This window comes from Cervus canadensis, chromosome 21, assembly GCF_019320065.1.
Source record: "Cervus canadensis isolate Bull #8, Minnesota chromosome 21, ASM1932006v1, whole genome shotgun sequence".
Taxonomy (NCBI): Eukaryota; Metazoa; Chordata; class Mammalia; order Artiodactyla; family Cervidae; genus Cervus; species Cervus canadensis.
This window is the reverse complement of record NC_057406.1, coordinates 15,252,676-15,272,547: the sequence shown is the minus strand read 5'-3', so window position 1 is coordinate 15,272,547 and position 19,872 is coordinate 15,252,676. Positions and strand designations below refer to the sequence as shown.

General features: G+C 44.4%; 1 protein-coding gene and 1 pseudogene across 1 annotated transcript in view; both read left to right on the top strand.

Moving 5' to 3' along the window:
* Positions 1-1,370: 1,370 nt before the first annotated feature.
* LOC122424111 lies at positions 1,371-1,463 on the top strand (annotated as a pseudogene).
* A 14,377-nt stretch (positions 1,464-15,840) lies between these two features.
* Positions 15,841-19,872, top strand: part of VWF (von Willebrand factor) — a 129,836-nt gene continuing 125,804 nt past the window's right edge. Inside the window, exons 1-3 of the mRNA XM_043440090.1 lie at positions 15,841-16,061; positions 17,614-17,668; positions 19,173-19,337. Coding sequence (XP_043296025.1) covers positions 17,614-17,668; positions 19,173-19,337 — 220 coding nt within the window. The 5' untranslated portion in view covers positions 15,841-16,061. The remainder of the gene's footprint in view (positions 16,062-17,613; positions 17,669-19,172; positions 19,338-19,872) is intronic.

Sequence of the window (19,872 nt, the reverse complement as noted above, 5' to 3'; positions counted from 1 at the left end):
TCCAACTTTTTTGGTAAAACTCTTCTCTTTTAGGAGTTTTCTTTCCATTCCCCCCAACTTCCCACCCTATCTCCTCCTCGGAAAGCAAGAATCTGACTGGATTAAGAAAGCATCTCTCCTTTTCCTGGAATTCACAGTTCATTCTTCCTCCTCCTTCTCAGATCTTCAACTTTACCTGTAAGTTAAATCCTCAATAACCTTCTGTGCTTATTCTCCCCTCTCCCCATTTTTCCTAGTGTTAAAAATGTGAAGTGAAGTGATGTGAAAGTCGCTCAGCTGTGTCTGACTCTTTGTGACCCCATGGACTATAGACCACCAGGCTCCTCTGTCCATGGAGTTCTCCAGGCAGGACTACTGAAGTGGGTTACCATTTCCTCTTCCAGGGGATTTTCTCCACCCAGGGATGGAACCCTAGTCTCCTGCATTTCAGGAGGATTCTTTACCATCTGAGCCACCAGGGAAGCCCTTAAAAATGTAAACACCCCCTTTAAAGACATTACATCCTATTGTAAACACATTGCCAAACAATGTGGAAGCGTAGGTAAGAAAGTGACAACCTCCTGCCATCTGGAGATAAGTGCAAAAGATGTTAGTGGTTTTCTCTCCAATATTTTCTTTTACATCTATTTTAGGTAGATGAGATTGTCTCCTTTCACTTAAGATTATACTACAAGTATTTCCCTGTGTCATTTGTCACTGTTCTTCACCACTGTTTCTCCAGGCTACGTGATAATCCATCCCGTGTGTTTGCCAAAAGCTCTTTGACTCATCTCCGAAACTGGGATGTTGTGGGTGCTTGTGCTTTCATTTGATGATCAGAAACAATGCTGCAGTGATTATCTTGGAGGCAGATCTCTGCCCTCATTGTAGACGATTTCCTTAAGCTAGTTCCTAGAGATGGAATTTACTGGACCAAGAGTATGAACACTTTAAAAAGTCAGGTACCTCACATACTGTCAATCTGCTATCTTTGTAGTATTGAAAGGTGCTATTTTTTTAACTTATTTTTTGGCTGCTCTGGGTCTTTGTTGCTGTGCATGGGCTTTCTCTAGTTGTGGTACACTGGCTTCTCATTGTGGTGGTTTCTCTTGCGGAGCATGGGCTCTAGGGCACACGAGCTTCAGCAGCTGTGGCACATGGGCTTTGTTGCCCACGACACGTGGAATCTTCCAGGACCAGGGGTCGAACTTCTGTCGCCTGCATTGGCAGATGGATTCTTAACCACTGGACACCAGGGGAGTCTGGAGAAAGACTTTAAAGTCAGTTTAAGTGAGATATGTAGAGACCAAAAGCCAAAAACCCCAAAATATTAATGCATTGAAAAACGCTTTTGATATATTCAAAAGCCAAAATGGCAGACTACAAAATCCCCTGTATAAGAAAAATTCATTTAAAAATTATATTGCCTAGCATGGCCCCTGCGCAAGGATGACACACAAATTTGTGAAACGTTCCATATTTTTAAAATAAATAAATAATAAAAATAAAAATTATATTGCCTATATATTAAAAATGTAAGAAAGCAGCATTATAAACTGTTGATGGTGGTTGTTTCTGGGTAGTAGGACTATGGGTGACTTTTATTTTCTTATTCTGATTTGTCCATACTTTCCTTCCTACTGTGAACACATGTTACTTTTATAATGTTAAAGAAGTAGGGACTTCCCTGGTGGTCTAGCTGCTAAGATTCCCAGCTCTTACTGCAGGGATGTGTGTGGGGGTTGGGGGTGGGGGTGGGTTCAATCTCTGGTAGGGAACTAGATTCCACATGCCACAACTAAAACCTGATGTAGCCAAATAAATAGATAAATATTTAATAAAAAATAATCAGAAGTATTAAAAAAAATTCTACCCATCCTGCCCAGGTCAAGTCAATCCTGCCTCTTCCTGAGGTCTTTGTGGCCTCCATCCTGGAGGAAGGTGAGGGCTCTGTCCCTTGACCCTCACCCCTTTTATCAGTATTTAAGAAGATGTTACAGAGCAGCGTCTAGGAGTGGGGTTCCATCTCCTTGGTGTGAGGCTGCCCTGGGCGAGGGGCGAGCTCAACACACCACTGGGCAGGGGGGTTGAGGCTCAGGGATTTGAAGTGTCACTTTTGCCAAGGGTCCTCCCTTCATGCCTGGAAGCAGGGTGTCATCTGAGAAGCTAGGCTGTTTTCAAAATTCCATTCCTGTTTTCATGGAACTGGTGGTCTGATTAGGGAGATAAGGCAACAGAACACCATATGTTTATTGTTGTTCAGTCGCTCAGTTGTGTCTGACTCTTTGCAACCCCATGGATTGCAGCATGCCAGGCTTTCCTGTCCTTCATCTCCTGAGTTTGCTCTAACTCATGTCCACTGAGTCAGTGATGCCATCCAACCATCTTGTACTCTGTCGTCCCCTGTGCCTCCTGCCTTCAATCTTTTCCAGCATCAGGGTCTTTTCTTTTTTTTTTTTTTTCATCAGGGTCTTTTCTTAATGAGTCAGCTCTTCACATCAGGTGGCCAGAGTATTGGAGCTTCAGCAGCAGTCCTTCCAATGAATATTTAAGATTGATTTCCTTTAGGATGGACTGATTAGATCTCCTTGCAGTCCAAGGGACTCTCAAGAGTCTTCTCCAACACCACAGTTCAAAAGCATCAGTTCTTCAGCATTCAGCCTTCTGTATGGCCCAGCTCTCACACGCACGCGTGATTACTGGAAAAACCATAGCTTTGACTATACGGACCTTCATTGGCAAAGAAATGTCTCTGCTATGTTTATAGGAAAACACAAAAATTGCCAACTGATACCTTGTGGATCTTTGTCAAGTGAGTGGTGAGAGGGCAGAGGAAGGAGAGGTTGCCGTGGGTGGGGGCAGAAGAGATGTGTTTTCGGCTGGTGGAGCCTCCATCATGTCAGCGCAATTAGGCCTCAGACTGTATGTCAATGTGATCTAAACACTCAGGTAGCTCACGGCTACTGTGGGTGACAGTCTTTACAGCTTTACAGTCTCTTACAGCTTTCATGTCAAATAGCATTCTTCTATTCATTTTATCTGATTTGATTTTGTAGGCCACCTTGAGGCATGCAGGATAACTTATTCCCTGACCAGGAATCGAACCTATGCCCTCCTGCACTGGAAGTGTTAACTGCACCATTGCACTTAATATGTAAAATATTTATTGAAACCACAGGATTTAAGCTGTCAATGTGAAACTTGATGACTCGGCCTCTGACTTGGAAGTTTCCTGAAGAAAATGGCCCTTGTGGTGACAATAGGAGTCAAGATTGATCACCTTGCAGCCCTGAGCCCTCTGCTCATTACACCTTTGCTGCGGCCTGTGGTTGACACAGCTCCCTTCCTATTGATGATGGCTTAGCAGGTAAAGAATTTGCCCGCAATGCAAGAGACACAGGAGACGTGGGTTCGATCCCTGGGTTGAGAATATCCCCTGAGAAGGAAATGGAAACCCACTCCAGTATTCTTGCCTGGGAAATCACAGGGACAGAGGAGCCTGTTGGGCTACAGTCCTTGGTGTTGAAAAGAGTCGGACACGACTGATCACGTGCCACTGGAGGAGACTTCTTATCAGATGGGGAGTCCCAGCTATATTCATCTACGTTCCCCTGTTTTTAGGGGAAATATTAGTGTCTCAGTGGTAAAGACTCCACCTGCCAGTTCAGGAGACTTGGATTTGATCCCTGGGTCAGGAAGATCCCCTAGAGGAGAAAATGGCAACTCACTCTAGTATTCTTGCCTGGGAAATCCCATGAACAGAGAAGCCTGGCTACCATTCATGGGGTTGCAGAGTTGGACACAACTTAGCAACTAAACAACAACAGAAAATGTTTACTATTCTAGTCAGGAGTGTTACACCCTGAAAAAATAGAAATTGCAGAGTCATTTAGAAATAGTCCTGGAGAGTCATACCAGTTACGGCTGCCGAATGACAAATGGGTGTGTGACTGGGTCTGATGTCACTGTCCTCTGGCAGAGCAACCCCATGACTTTCCCTTTGCAACTTCCCTTGACTTGGGGTGAGTGCTCTTTTTTTTAACCTCAGTGTTGACAAATTGGAGAGCAGCTGACAGCTCTCTCAGATTTTGAGTAATCATTTCCTTGTGATATCAGTCCTGGAGATCCTTTTTAATATTTTATGCTAATTAAACATTGCAGGGAGTTCAACTAGCATTTACAGAACACTTATTATGATCCATGCTCAGAGCCACACACTTTGAAAGATACAGGGATGGGTAAGGTGTGGTCCTTCTTGTAGGAGAGCAAAGAGAAGAGGCGATTTAAATAGGAAAATAGGTGGCAAGATGGGTTCCCTTAGAGATATCTGGGTGGTTCAAAGACAGGAAAGTGGTTTCTAGACAGGCCAGTGGGGCATGAGGGAGCGAAGGAAGGAGGAAAAACTTCCAGAATAGTTACACTTGTAGGAGAAAAAGCACAAACTTTGCATCAGAGAGATATGGGCTCAGAAATGGCTACAATGGGGTGGTCCTATGCAAGTTACTTAGCCCATTTGAGCCTCAGCATTCTTGTCTCTGAGATGAATGGTCGTTAGGAGGTGTAGTGGGTTGAATGGTGCCCCCTCCTCCAAACATATATCCACATTCTCACCCCCAGGACCTGTGGGTGTGATCTTATTTGGAAAAAGGGTCCTTTCAGATATACTCAAGGAAATCAAGATGAGAGTGCCTTAGATTACCTATGTAGGCTCTTGTGACAAGCATCCTTTTAAGAAACACAGAGGGGAGACCCAGAGTGAGAAGGAGAGACCATGTGAAGACAGAGGCAGAGACTGGAGTGATGTAGCCACAAGCCAAGAAAGGTCTGGAGCCTCTGGAAGCCGGAAGAGACAGGAAACTCCTTCTCTGTCTTAGACCCACTGGAGGAGCTGGGCCTTATTGTCATCTTTTTTTTTTTTTTTTTTTCTGGCCACTTCGCAGCATGTGGGATCTTAGTTCCCCAACCAGGGTTCAAACCCTCACTCCCTGTATTGGGAGCACTGTGTCCTAACCACTGCACTGCCAGGGAAGTCCCCCACTGTCATCTTGATTTCAGATTCCTACAGAAATTTGAGTGAATATATTTCTGGTGTTTGAAGCCACTGTGTTTGTGATAGCTTGGTATGGGAGCACCAGGAAGCTCTATAGGAGGCCTGAGTAAACAGAATGCATAGAAAGCATGCTTTTGTTCAGTTGCTAAGTCATGTCCAACTCACCCCATGGACTGCAGCCTGCCAGACTTCCCTGTCCTTCACTATCTCCTGGAATTTGCTCACACTTACATCCATTGAGTCTGTGATGCTATACTACCGTCTCATCCTCTGCTGCCCTCTTCTCTTGCCCTCAATTTTTCCCAGCATCAACGTCTTTTTCAATGACTCGGCTCTTCGCGGGAAGGGTAATTAGCAGAAGGGAGGAGAGGGGCGAGAGAGAGGGCCCTCTGGTTGGTGGAGTCCTGTGAGTGAGTACAGGAGGTGTTGGGGGAGGGAGACCAGTGGACCGTGAGTGGGGTGCACAGTGGGGTCGGGTGGTGATGTGCGTGGGGGCCCAGGAGGCAGTCAAGTGTGTTGGTCGTGAGGCCCAGAAGGAGGAAGATCCATAGAAAAACAAGTGGTGGGGTCTCCGGGCCCACCTGCTGCCTTGCTCCACCTGGCTAACACTGTTTTCATGTTCTTGTTGGAGTTAAAGCAGTGGCCTGGGGAGCCAGTGGCTGCCAGACCCAGAGGTCCTGCCAACAGGCCCTGGAAGTTGCTGGACTGCTTGCCTTTATTCATTGATTTTTTGCCAATTGGTGAGGCATATGAGATCTTAGTTCCCTGACCAAGGATGGAACCCACATTCCCTGTGCTGGAAGCACAGAACCTTAACCACTGGATTTCTGGGGAAATCCTTGGACTACTGGTCTTTAAAGGAGTCGTGCGGGCTTGGGAAGGAAGGAGCAGTGAGAGGGGTGGACTTAAGATTTGAGGTCAGTGTTTTCTGAGCCCTCCATAATCTTCCTGGATTCTTGGGTCACCTTGATTGTGAAGAAGGTTAGATTGTATCTGACTTAAAGAAATGAAAGGGATGTGATGCATCTTGCCAACCCAAGTTTGTGGATAAGGTTCACATTCCACACGGCAGATTTGAAGGTGAATGTTTAAAACATTTGTAATGTTTTTTGGAGGCTATCCAAGATACTGGATAACCCAGAAGGAGGAAGATACTGGAGACAGTATTGCCTCCGAGAAGAGAATTAGGAAGTTGGTAGGGTGACCGACTGTCCCAGTTTGCTGAGAACTGTCCCAGTTTTAGTAATGAAATTCCATGTCCCCAGAGTCCCTCTGTTCAGGGCAAACTGGGACAGTTGGTCACTCACTTGGAAGGGAGATTTGACTTTTCACTGTGTTTCTTTTCAAACACAGTGTGTTTTTTGCTGCACTGGGTGGCATGTGGAACTTACCCTGCCAGGAATTGAACTAATGCCCCTGTAGTGGAAGCATGGAATCTTAACCCCTGGACCAGCAGGGAAGTCCTCAAACACTTTGTGCTTGTACTTTTACTCTGCACCTGTGATAGCTAACACCCCTGCTCCCAGAACATCAAACAATCCCCCAAACTCTTGTAACATAAAAAGTCACTGTGATAAACAAAGGTAAATGAAGAACTGAGAAAAAAGTTCACATATTAATGTGAGAAAAAAAATTATTCTAATTTCTGAAGAGCTTTTACAAATCAATAGGAAAAGACAAACATCTCTGTTGAAAATGAGCTAAGGACACTAGCCAGAAATTCACAAGAGAAGAAACACAAATGGGAAATGTTAGAAAACATCCCCCAATAATTAAAGGGATGAATATTCAAGAATAATCTTTCCAGTTTTTGCCAGTTACATTACCAAGGAATAATAAAAAAAAAATTGTCTTAGCTCAGGCTGTTGTAACAAAATATCATAGACTGTATGGCTTAAACAACAGACATTTATTTTGATGGTCTGGAGGCTGGAAGTCCAAGATCAATGTGCTGGCAGACTCAATTCTTGGTGAGGGCCTGCTTGCTGGCTTGTAGATGTCTGCCTTCTCCCTGTGTCCTCACTTGACAGATAGAGAAAACTCTGGTGACTTATCCTTCTTATAAAGGCACTAATTCCATCATGGGGGCCCATCCTTACAACCTCATCTAACCCTAATTAACCTTGAAAGGTCTCTGCTCCTTGTACTACTGCATTGGGAGTTAGGGCTTCAACAAAGAATTTGGGGATGATACAAGCTTTCAGTCCGTAACTAACAAAACGCCATGGAAGGGTGAATTGATATAATTCTTGGCAGGATGTATATAAGTCTTAACAAGTTTTTTTGACTTCAACCTAGTGATTTCTTTCACATCTTGGCATTTGTTTTAGGGCAATAGAACTTGTATGTGAAAATGGGTATGTAAGGATACTGGTCCTCTGCTATTTGTGACAGCAAAGCCAACATGCCAAGGTCACTGGCTTCTGGGCTTTGTCTTGTAAGGGAAAATATCAACTGTCCCCAAAACTAGAGAGGCTAATGTAAAGATATCCATGTTATAGCCATCTGCTTTTAAAATTTATGTTTTACTGAAGTATAGTTGAATTACAATGCTATGTTCATTACTGCTGTACGGCAAAGTAATAAATTCTTTTCCATTATGGTTTATCATAAGATACTGGATATAGTTCCTTGTGGTATACAGTAGGACCTTGTTGTTTATCTATTCTGTTTATCACTTTGCATCTGCTAATTCCAAATTCCCAATCCAACCTCCCACCTTCCACCCCCTTGGCAACCACAAGTCTATTCTCTATATCCCTGATTCTGTTTGTTTCATGCATATGTTCATTTATGTCATAGTTTACACACCACATGTAAACATTATTATATGGCATTTGTCTCTTTCTGACTTATTTCGCTCAGTATGATAATCTCTAGTTGCATCCATGTTGCTGTAAATGCCATTATTTTGTTCTTTTCTATGGCTGAGTAGTGTTCTATTATATATATGTACCACATCTTCTTTATCCATCATATGTTGATGGAAATTTAGGTTATATCCATTTCTCAGGATGTTCCAGCCATATTAATGTGTTTTCATACTTGGCTCATATTTTCAAAATTATTAAGCAAATAAAACATATACAGAGAGGTATAGCCTATCATGTGCCACTCTCTGGATCCCATCTTCTGTCTTCCTCCATAAAGGTGGTCACTACCATGAATTTAGTGGTCTTCCACCACACATGTTGACTTTTCCTTCAATTAAATATATTTATATGCAATAATATACTGCTTTGGGGCTTCCTTTGTGGCTCAGATGGTAAAGAATCTGCCTGCAGGGCAAGAGACCTGGGTTTGATCCCTGGGTGGAAAAGATCCCCTGGAAAAGGGAATGATAACACACTCCAGCATTCATGCCTGGAGAATCCCATGGATAGAGGAGCCTGGTGGGCTATAGTCCATGGGATTGTGAAGAGTCAGATATGACCGACTGACTACACTTTCCTACTGTCTTATTTTCCATGGTCTTTATTTCGCTTTACAGAAATGCTATTGAGCTGCAGAAATGCTCTAACACTTGCTTTTATTTTCTGCTCAGCATTATTTTGGGGATTTATTCTTGTTGGTAGATGTAGCCTTGATTATTTTTGACTGTTGTTTAGTATAAATGTACTATCATTTATTTATTCATACTGTTGATGTATATTTAGTTGTTTACATACTTGTGAACTACATTCATTGCTGCAGTGAACACTCTGTGCAAGTTGCTTTGTGCATGTAGGTGAAAGTTTCTCCGGGGGATGTGCCTAAGAGTGCGTGTGCTGGGCCACGGGAAGAGCATCGTTAATAGCTGTTTCCACATTTTCCTCCAAAGTGATATACCACTTGTCCGAGAGAGAGAAAATAGTTCCAATAGCCCCACATCCTGGCCAATCTGATGGGAAGATAGCTATGTGGTTTTATTTTGGATTTCCCTGGTGACCAGTGGGGTTGAGTGATTTTTCATGTTTACTGGCCAAAGGGGTTTTTTTCCTTTTCTGTGAATTGCTTTTGAATATCTCTTATCTGTTGCTACCGGTCAGTTTGTCCATACCTTACATTTTTTAAAAATTAAGATATTAATATAATTTAAAAAGTAGAAAGAAAGGGAATTCCCTGGCAATACAGTAGTTAGGACTCAGTGCTCTTACTGCCGGAGCCTGAGTTCAGTCCTTGATAAGCGAACTAAGAGCCCACCAAGCTTCCCAATGTGTGCCCTGCCCCAAAGGATATAATTGCCATGTAACACTGTATTGGTTCCAGGGGTACAATATATGATTTGACATTTGTATATATCATGAAATGATCACCTCAGTCTTGTTAACATGTTAACATCTATCACCACAACTTTTTATCTTGTGATGAGAACTTCTAAGATCCAGTCTCTTAACAACTTTCAAATATGCAATACAGGATTATTAACTATAGTCTTTCAGTGTCATATCCTTTTGCCTTTTCATACCATTCATGGGGTTCTCAAGGCAAGAATACTGAAGTGGTTTGCCATTCCCTTCTCCAGTGGACCACATTTTGTCAGAATTCTCCACTATGACCCGTACGTCTTGGGTGGCCCTACACGGCATGGCTCATAGATGCATTGAGTTAGACAAGTTAGACACGACTGAGTGACTGAACTGAACTGTAGTCACCATGATGTACAACGCATCTCATGATTTTTGTATTTTATAGCTGGAAGTTTGTGCTTTTTGACTCCCTTCATTCCCTTCCCTTGTTGCCTCTGCCCTACCCCCTGCCTCTGACAACCATCAATCTCTTCTCAGTTTCTATGAGCTGAGTTTCTTGTTCTGTGGTTTGCGTTTTAGATTTCACATGTAAATGAGATCATTTGGTATCTGTCTTTCTCTGATTTGTTAGCATAATGCCCACAAGTTTCATTCATGCAGTTGCAAACGGCAAGATTGCCTTCTTTTTATGGCTGAATAATATTCCATTGTATAAATACCACATTTTGTATGTCCATTCATACATCCATGGATACATGGATTGTTTCCGTATTGTGGCTATTGTCAATGATGCTGTAATGAACCTGAGTCTGTGGATATTTCTCTGAAATAGTTATTTTATTTCTTTCAGATATATATAGGGAATTGGGATGGCTGGCTCATACGGTAGTTCTATTTTAATTTTTTGAGGAATTTCCATACTGTTTCCCATGGTGGCTATTCCGGTTTATAGTCCTACTAACAGTGCACAAGATTCCTGTTCTCCACTGCCTCATCAGCACTTACTATTTTCCATTTTTTTGATGATAGCTATTATTAATTTCTTATTGACAATCTAAAATTCCAAATTGTCTCAACTGTTCTTAATCTTTTGCTCTCCATAAGGATTTTGTATCAGCTTGTCTAATTTCATGAAAAACCACGTTAAGTTGTGATTGGAATTGTGTTTAATTTATATACTAACTTGAAGATAGTCAGTATCTTTACAATACTGTGATTTAAGTAAGTATGAACACAGTGTATCCCCCTGTTGGATTTTCTCCTATGTCTTGCAACAAAATTTATAATTTTCTACATAATAGTTTGTGCAGATTTTAGTGTATGTATTCTTAAGGGCCTTACAGTATTTGTTGTTTTACTAATAGGGTCACTTTAAAGATTACATTTTACAGTTATATAGAAACATTATAGGTTTTAAAGATTTTTTGTTGTTTTTCAGTCACTCAGTCATGTCTGACTCTTTGCAACCCCATGGACTGCAACATGCCAGGCTTCCCTGCCCTTCATCGTCTCCCAGACTTTGCTCAAACTCATGTCCGTTGAGTTGGTGATGCCATCCAACCATCTCATCCTCAGTTGTCCCCCTTTCCTCCTGCCTTCAATCTTTCCCAGCATCAGGGTCTTTCCCAGTGAGTCAGCTCTTTGCATCAGGTGGCCAAAGTATTGGAGCCTCAGCTTCAACATCAGTCCTTCCAATGAATATTTAGGACTGATTTCCTTGACGATTGACTGGTTTGATCTCCTTGCAGTCCAAGGGACTCTCAAAAGTCTTCTCCAACACCACAGTTCAAAAGCATCAGTTCTTCAGCGCTCACCTTCTTTATAGTCCTACTTTCACATCCGTACCTTATTTTAGTAAACTTTTGAACTCTGATAAAATTCTCTTACGTAGAATTTTCTGGAATTTTTCTATGTACACAGCCATATCTTTAAATAATAACTATTTCATTTTTTCTTTTTGAAGCCATGTGCCTTATATTTTCTTTTCTTTCATTTTTTCTGTACCAACCTGGACACCTGATCCAATGTTGGCTAGCAGTGATGTTATTGAGTATTTTTGGCTTGTTCCGATTTTTAAAGGGAAAGTGGCTCATATTTTATCATAATTGTGAGGTTTGCTCTAATACTCAGGACAAGGATACTCCCTTTTTTTGTGGGTTACAAAGATTTTTGTGTGCTTGTTTTCCTAAGAGGATTTTTTGATTTTTACCCAAAGCTTTTTCTGCTTTGCCTTATAATTCAATAATTTTTTCTTCATACATTTTGAGCAAATATTATGAAGTGCACATAATTATAGCTTCTTGGTACATCCATCTTTGTGTCATCTTTGTATCCTCTTTGTCTCTAATAATGACTTTTTTTTTTTTTTCGCTCAGTTGTGTCCGACTCTTTGCAACCCCATGGACTGTAGCCTACCACGCTCGTCTGTTCGTGGGATTTTCCAGGCAATAGTACTGTGGTGGGTTGCCATTTCCTTCACCAAACTTTTTTCTTAAGGTCTGTTTTGTCTGATAGTAGTATCATCAACTTTCTGTTGGTTACTATTTGAATCTTCATTTTTATTTTCTTGCAGTCTTTGTGTTTCAGGCTTAGCTCTTGAACATTGCTAGATGTGTCATTATCTGTTTCATTTAACTGTTGATGACCAATGTCTGGATTTTTGATGTCTTATTTTATGCTATCTGTTCTGCTGTTTCTATATTTTCTCCTGAGTTGGTCTAGTTGTCTTTATTTCCAGTTCCCCTCTCCCATGTTGGTTTGGAAAATATACATTCAATTCTATTATTTTAGCATCCTCTCTTAAAATTTGACTGTGCATTCTAGCCTCCACAAAGTCTACAGTTATCACCTCTTTCTTCTGAGCAATACAAGGACGTTTCTACACTTTCACTCCCATCACCCACTTCCCCACTTAGGTGCTATTACCGTCTGGTGTTTTGGTTCCCTCTTACTTTTGAACTCTCCAGTTTATCATTATTATTGTTATCGTTTTATGCAATCACTGCCTGCTCCTATTACTCCCATATTGACCAATTTTGTTTTATAAAATTTTACTTATTTATTTATTTTTGGTTGTGTTGGTTCTCTGTTGCTGCATGCAGGCTTTCTCTAGTTGTGGCAAGTGGGGGCTATTCTCTAGCTGCAATGCTTGGACCTCTCATTGTGATGGCTTCTCTTGTTACAGAGCACGGTCTCTAGGCGCAGGGGCTTCAGTAGGTATGGCTTAGTTGTGGCACAGGCTTAGCTGCTCTGCGGCATGTGGGATCTTCCTGGACCGAACCCATGTTCCCTGCATTGGCAGGTGCATTCTTACCCACTGGGCTACCAGGGAAGTCCTATATTTTAAAATTTCTTTATCCTTTCATCTGGTATTTTCTTTGTGGGTTTAATTTTCTTCTTCCTGAGGTACCTTTTTTAGTAGTTCTTTCAGAAAGGACTGTTAATAATAAACATGCTACCATTTTTCTGGAAAAAGAAGTCTTTAGTTTCTACCAACTTCCAAATGATAATTTAACAGCCTAGTTAACCTTCTCTCATATCCCCCCGAACTTAACCTTCATGTGCTTCTTCTAGATTCCAGGGTCTGCACCTTTATGCCCTGGAGCCGGAGTATTGGGGAGGTAATGTGCCCCTCGACAATTAAGGACCAGTGTGGGGTATTTTAGAAATATCTTCACTTTCTTGACCCAAGAAAGGGATAATTCTGAAATATGTGTCTTACCCTTTGTCCTAGACTTTCCTCAAGGGATTAAGCTCAGTTGCCCACGTGGTAACTGGCTTAATAAACATCTTTTATTGACTTCGCTCCATTTCTCAAGTTCCCACTTGCCTGCCAGTGTTTTCTGCTTTCCCAAATACATTGCCTGCACTAAAATTCTCAGGGCCTGCTTTGGGGTGGGGTGGGCTGGGGTGGGATGGCATTCAAGCTAAGGCACTTCCCTTGGGAATCTACACTGAAGGATATTTTCTCAGCACTTAAGAATTTATTTATTTATTTGGCTGTGCCAATCTTAGTTGCAGCACATGGGATCTAGTTCACTGACCAGGGGTCGAACCTTCGCTCCCTGCAATAGGAGCAGGGAGTCTTAACCACTGGACCACCAAAGAAGTCCCTCAGCACTTCTTTTTGGATCTTCTCCTATCATTTTTTGTCTCCCTATCTCTTTGAACAATTTCTTCAACTTTATCTTTCAGCCAATTTTTCTTCCAAAATGTCTGGTGTTTGTGTTTGGATTTTTTTAATTAATTGACTATTTGCATTTCTAAAAGTCCTTCATCAAGTCTTCCTTCTTTTTTCTCATGGTGTCTTATTTTTCTGTTTTCAGTTCCTGCTGTTTATGATGATTTGAAACACCCTTATTTTTTCCTCTCTCTCTGGTCATTTAATTATCTGAAGTTCTTGGGGATCTAATCCTGCTTTTGATTGTGAGGGCTTCTTCTTGCCCATGACAGACTGTGTTCCCAAGTGTTGTAAAATTTGTGATTTTGAACTCATCCTCTAGAGAGCTGTATCTGTGAGTATTGTATGTGACCTGAGAAAAAGGTTTATCTTTTTAGACACATTTATGTTTGTTTCCACCAAGACTCACATATGTGTCAGTTTCTCAGTTCTGGAGTTCCTGGACCATGTGATCATGTCAGTCTGAAATTGAAATCTGCAGGACTGTGGGCCCATGGATACAAATTCTAGAGACTTAATTTTCCCACCACCAACCAAGACAGATGGAGACAGACGAATTCTTTATCTTTTATGTTGGTGGATGGATTTTTTTTTTTCCTGTGTACCCTTTGGAAGGTGGTTCCCTTCCAGGGTTTAGCCATGTGCATGGGTCTTGTTCCAGCTTTCTGCCTGAGCCAGACCCGAAACCTCATTTCCTGTTCTCATGAGGCTTGGCCTTGAGGTGCCCAGGCTCACGAACCTTGTGGACTTGAGCTGCTTCCTGTGGATTCAAGTCCCTCTTCCTCTTTGATCCTTGGAGGTAGTCATCATCTTCCTCCCAATTTGGCTGTGCATTTAAAGAACATTTGCTGTATCTAACACGACATTTCAAGATGTCTTGTAGGGAGTGGATTTTCAGGTCATCTAGCTAAAAACAAGTTGGAAATGGAAGTCCTTGGGTGCCTTTTCTGCTGTATTGTGCTAATTCTGCCTCTTCGACCATTTCTTCCGTGGGAGCGTTTATCTTCCTCTCCTGGGGTGGTAAAGGGGGTGGTAGGGTGTGAGGTGTGTGTGTGGGAGGGGGAGGTTGCAGACAGAAGGTTTCCCAGACTCTTAGGGCAGGTGCCTTGGCCTGAGAAGCAGTGGGTGGGCTTTCTCACTGAGATGCCTCTTAGGCTACCTGTTGCAGAGCCTGGGGTCCCAGCATGAGAGGCCCCGTGCTCCGCTGTTTTATTGGCTCCCTCTTCTAGCAAGAATTAATTTAGCAGGTGATTGAAAACTAGGCTCAGGGGAATTGGAGTTTGGGAAGAAGAACTGGTATGTGTTTGTATGTGGTGTGTATATGTATGTATGTGGAGTATGTGTGGTGCGTGTGTGTATATGTAATATGTGTGTAAGGAGTGTGTGGTATATATGTAGTATGTGTGTGGGGCGTGTGTGATGTGTATGTGGTGTGTATGTATGCGGTGTGTGTGTATATGATGTGTGTGCGTAGTGTGTATGTGTGTGGTATGTATGTGCTATATGTAAGTGTATGTGTGGTGTGTGTATGGTGTATGGTATGTGTGTGGTGTATGTATATGTATGTGTCTGTATGTGGTATATGTGTGTGTGGTATATATATAGTGTGTGTATGTGGTGCATATGTGGTGTATATGTTGTGTATGTTTGTGGTGTGTATGTGTGTGGTTTGTATGTGGTGTGTATGTGTCGTGTGTATATATATGTACTGTATGTGTGTATATACGTAGTGTGTATATGTGTGTGTATATACATTGTGTGTGTGTGGTGCATATATTGAGTATGTGGTTCATATGGTGTGTATGTGATGTGTGTGTGTAAGGTTAGGAAGGAGTCAGGGCACCAGGTGGGTTTGGAAGCATCTTTGGGAAGGACAGTCTCCAACCATCCACCCATCATCTCAGAAAGGCCAGGACCAGTGGCCAGGCCCCTTACCTGTAACGCACCCATTCTCTGTCCGGGACCCAGCCTGGCGGCCCTCGTGGGGGCCGGGACCCGATCTCTCGCACCTTGCGGGGCAGGAAGCACCAGCTCCCTCCTTACTCTAAACACAGTTGCTCAGCTGGCTTAGGTGGAGGTGTTTCTCCAAACTCCCCTGGAGTCTGGCCCTGGAGACTGGATCCAGAAGCTCTGTTGCTCTGGCCTGGGTTCCTCCCCAGCCTGGGCTGGCCTGCCTGGGACAGCCAGCCTCCCTGGTCCTCCGGTTTGTGGGGTGCTGCCTATGGAAGGATCAGGGCCTGTGTGGGGGGCCCTGGAGGGCCAGGAGGCTCATTGGGGCAGAGCCTAAGAGGCGTCCCACCAAACTGTTCAAAGCCTTATCGCCTTGGAGGTGTTTCTAGTACCATTTCCGTCCATTGTTTCCTCTGGGTCATTAGGAGGAGGCCTGTCTCCTGTTGTGGCTGCTCACAGCTACTGTGGTGGGAAAAGGGGGGGGTGTGACCGCAGACGTCACGATTTGGGCTTTATCTCCCCTCGCCACAGGGCGTCCACGGCCTGGGGATCACTCACCAGCAAGGCAGTCCAAAGCCGCAGAAGTTCCTGGAGAGCATGGCCTAGGGCTGGCGGCAGGACTGTGGAGGCTGAGCTTCCTTGGAGACACCTGCACCCCCTTCCGCAGGGGAAGGTACGGGCTTTGGGAGGAGGGTTGGCTCACTGTGGAAGGAGATGCAGGACTGACCCCCCAACCCCCGCCCAGGGGACCTGGGGTTCTCCTTCCGGGGACTAGTGTGCAGGGGTGATTCACAGCCAAGGACCCTCCTAATGCCGTCTTCTCCACCTTCCTCTGGGGGTTCTGTGACTGCTTCTGCTCCTGTCTGGGCTTTACTGCTTGTAATGCTTGACCAGACAGGAAGAGACAAGCCCTACCCTCACCTCTGGGTACCTTCCAGAAGCAGCCTGATGTACCTGTGTGTATGGCTGAGACCAAGGCTTGGCCGTATGGGACATCAGAGTGTTCCTCCCCCAGAAGAGTTATATATGGATCGGGTTTACGTCTCCTTTGTTTGGTCAGATGGGACAGTGTGTGGGAAAGGACACCCCCCACCCCGCCACCCCCTGCCCAGGGAATGTCAGATGACAGAAAAGTGTTAGTCTCTCAGTCGTGTCCAACTCTCTGTGACCCCGTGGATTGTAGCCTGCCAGGCTTCTCTGTCCACGGGATTGTCCAGGCAAGAATACCAGAGTGGGTTGCCATTTCCTTCTCCAGGAGATCTTCCTGACTCAGGGATCCAATCCAGGTCTCCTACATTGCAGGCAGACTTTTACCATCTGAGCCATTAGAGAAGGCCAAATGGGAGACCCTGCACTTAATTTAGCTGCTTTTCCAGAGGAGACAGATGTGGTTGGAGCCCTGAGGGACTCAGGGTGTGCTCAGCCAGCCAAGGTCAGTGGTCCCTTTCTTGGAGAGGGGGAGTCACACCTCTGGGAACCTTGCCCGCCACCCAGGGCTGCTGGACTCCTGTCCACTTACCAGATCAACTCAGTAGATTTTTCCTAAACACCTCCTGGGTGCTGGGCATTGTGCTAGGTGCTGGGGTAGGGATGAGAGAGGAAGTTCGTGTACCTTGTGGATTGCTTACGTGTGTGCTAAGTCACTTCAGTCGTATCCTCTTCTCCAGCTTGCTGCCAAGTGTGGAAAGATGAGGAGGAGGAGGGAATGAGCTGCTCCCTGCTCTGAGCTGCTGAAGGATCAGGGAATGATGGGGGTCAGGCTGGCGGGGGTCAAGGCAGACCTTTCCTCTTGGTGTGCCACAGGGACCCCTGTTTGGTGAAGGATGTCTGGGGTCCTGACCCAGTGATTAATACTCTTGGGCCTGCTTTTTGGGGGGGGGACCAGCAGTCCATGTTTAGGTCCTTCCCAATGGCTCAGCGGTAAAGAACCCACCTGTAGTGCAGGAGATGTGGGTTCGATCCCTGGGTGGGGAAGATCCCCTGGAGGAGGAAATGGCTATCCACTCCAGTATTCTTGCCTGGAGAATTCCATGGACAGAGGAAGCTGGCAAGCTACAGTCCATGGGGTCCCAAAGAGTTGGACACGACTGTATGCATCTGAGCACAGTCTATGTTTAAGGGGGAAATGAGGGTCATTCTTTTCTCTTGCTTAAAAAATTCTCCCCACTTCACGCGTGGCCAGTAGCACAGACCAGTAGCCACTCACCTCTCCCACTTCTCCGCAGATGTTTCCCACCAGGCTTGCAAGGCTGCTGCTTGCTGTGGCCCTCACCTTGCCAGGTAGGTCCCATGGTACTGCCTCGGGCCACTGGGAACCACGCCCTGCCAGGGATCAGCAGGTGTGTCTGGAGCACACCTGTGTGTCCGGCCCTATGTTCAGCTCCTGTTGGGTCTGTGGAGTCACTGGTACCTGGTTAATTTCTCTTATGAAGGTTCTGCAGAGCCCACCGCCCCTGATGTGTGTTTCTCAAGGAGTTGGTGCCTGCACGTGTCTTCTCTGATTGGGGAATTAAGAAGCACCAGGGCCACACAGAACAGTCCTTTAGGATGGGGATGGAGGATGGGGAAAAGGAACCCAAGACTTGGGTAGATTATTAGTTTTTGAGTGGATGGTGGGGCTCACTTATTTGTGCAGCTGCACATCCCATAGTAGCGATGAAGAGACCGAGGATCAGAGAGGAAAAATGACTGCTCTAAAGTCACACAGAACCAAGATCAGAGGTCAGTTCTCCTGGGTCTCAGGCCAGCTCTCCTCCACTGTAGACACTGCCTTTCTTCCCTCACTGAGATGCTGAGTCTATGAATGGCAAACGCGACCTTTTCCTGATCCTGGTCTCACCCTCGTCTCCACTTAGAAAACTGGGTCAGCAGCATCCCACCCGCTGCCCACAGGGGCACATGTACTTTTGTCATCCTGCATCTTCCTGTTAACTGTAACCCTAACCCTAGTAGGAGGGTCCTGGGCCAGAGGATGCTGTGATTTCCTACCTGCCGACACACACACATACGCACATATGCTGTGAGGTGAAGTTGGCAAGTGTCAGCATATGATCTTGCAGGGGTTAACATTTCACAGGTTCTATGGGTCAGGCACACCAATCTATTGATCTATTTAGAATTTAAAATATTCAAGATATACCAGTAGATTAAAGGACACTCATTACAATCTATTTACACACCAGAAAACTGGAAAATGTTAGAACCTATACCAAATTCATTTCAATGCAAGGTACAGTACAGCCCACCAAAAATCATGTTTTGGAAGTATGACATGGTAAATTCTTCATAATATATTGAGAAATAAACAGGTCATTTATTATTATTATTTTTTTAGATAAACAGGTTATAAGTAGTTTGCTCAGTCAGTTTGCTGACAAATTTGCAAAAAAAAACTGTAATTGTTTATACACAGTAATATAGAAATAAAAGGCAAACACTTTGTCTAAAATGTCAACTCTAGTTACTGCTGAATGTTGGTTGGAGATGATTTTAACTTCCTTTTTTATTCTTCTTCAATATTTTCCAAATTTTCTCTGAGGAGCATGCAGTATACATTTCAAATCATCTATCATTAAAACGAATCGATTTCCTGAAAAGCAGTTCTTCCATTATTGGGGAGTCCTGGGTAATTCTTGGGGGCTGAAAGCAACAGTTTTAGTGTCGTTTAAGATGGAAAGTCCTTCCCCGTAGCCTGATTTCTGACGGCTGCAGCCTCATTTCTCCCGGGCTGCAGTGGTTTGAGCTGTTGGTAACTGCTGTACTCACGTGTGGCCTTTCCCTCCAGGGGCCCTCTGTGGAGAAGGGGCTCTGGGCAAGTCATCGATGGCCCGGTGCAGCCTCTTCGGAACTGACTTCATCAACACCTTTGATGAGAGCATGTACAGCTTCGCAGGAGACTGCAGTTACCTCCTGGCAGGGGACTGCAAGACACACGCCTTCTCAGTCGTAGGTGAGTCCTTGCCCTAATGGGGGGAATTCAGAGCAAGGGGGTGGGCAGGAGTGGGGGCAGCCTAGCTCAGCCTTGGCAGGCGGGGGCTGTCAGGTTGGGGGTTGAGGCTTCCCATTCTTATGATAGTGCTGAGCCAAGATCATGGTGGGGAATGACCTCTCCACGTAGGGATTCCCTTGACTTCTCCCTGGGTCTCTTCCTGTGGGAGCCTTGTGGATGGAGAGAGTCTTCGTGCTTCTCCAGTGTTTGGGTCCATTGCTCTGGGTCCAGGCAATACTCTGGAAGCCCTGAAGCATCAAGAGAAATGATGACCCAGAAAGTGGTTTGTAAGAGCCCAAGCCTGTAGAAAAGGGAAGGAAGGTTGCCGGTTCCTGCTGAAAGTCAGAGTATCAGCTGATGTGGAACATCTGTGTTCCTGGCAAAGGGCTGGTACCATGCCTGTGTTACCTCTGCTCCCCCGAGGCAGCTCTGAGATTGGGGGGCAGACAGTCACCCCAGTTTCACATGTGAAGAGTTGAAGCCCAAGGAGGTCGAT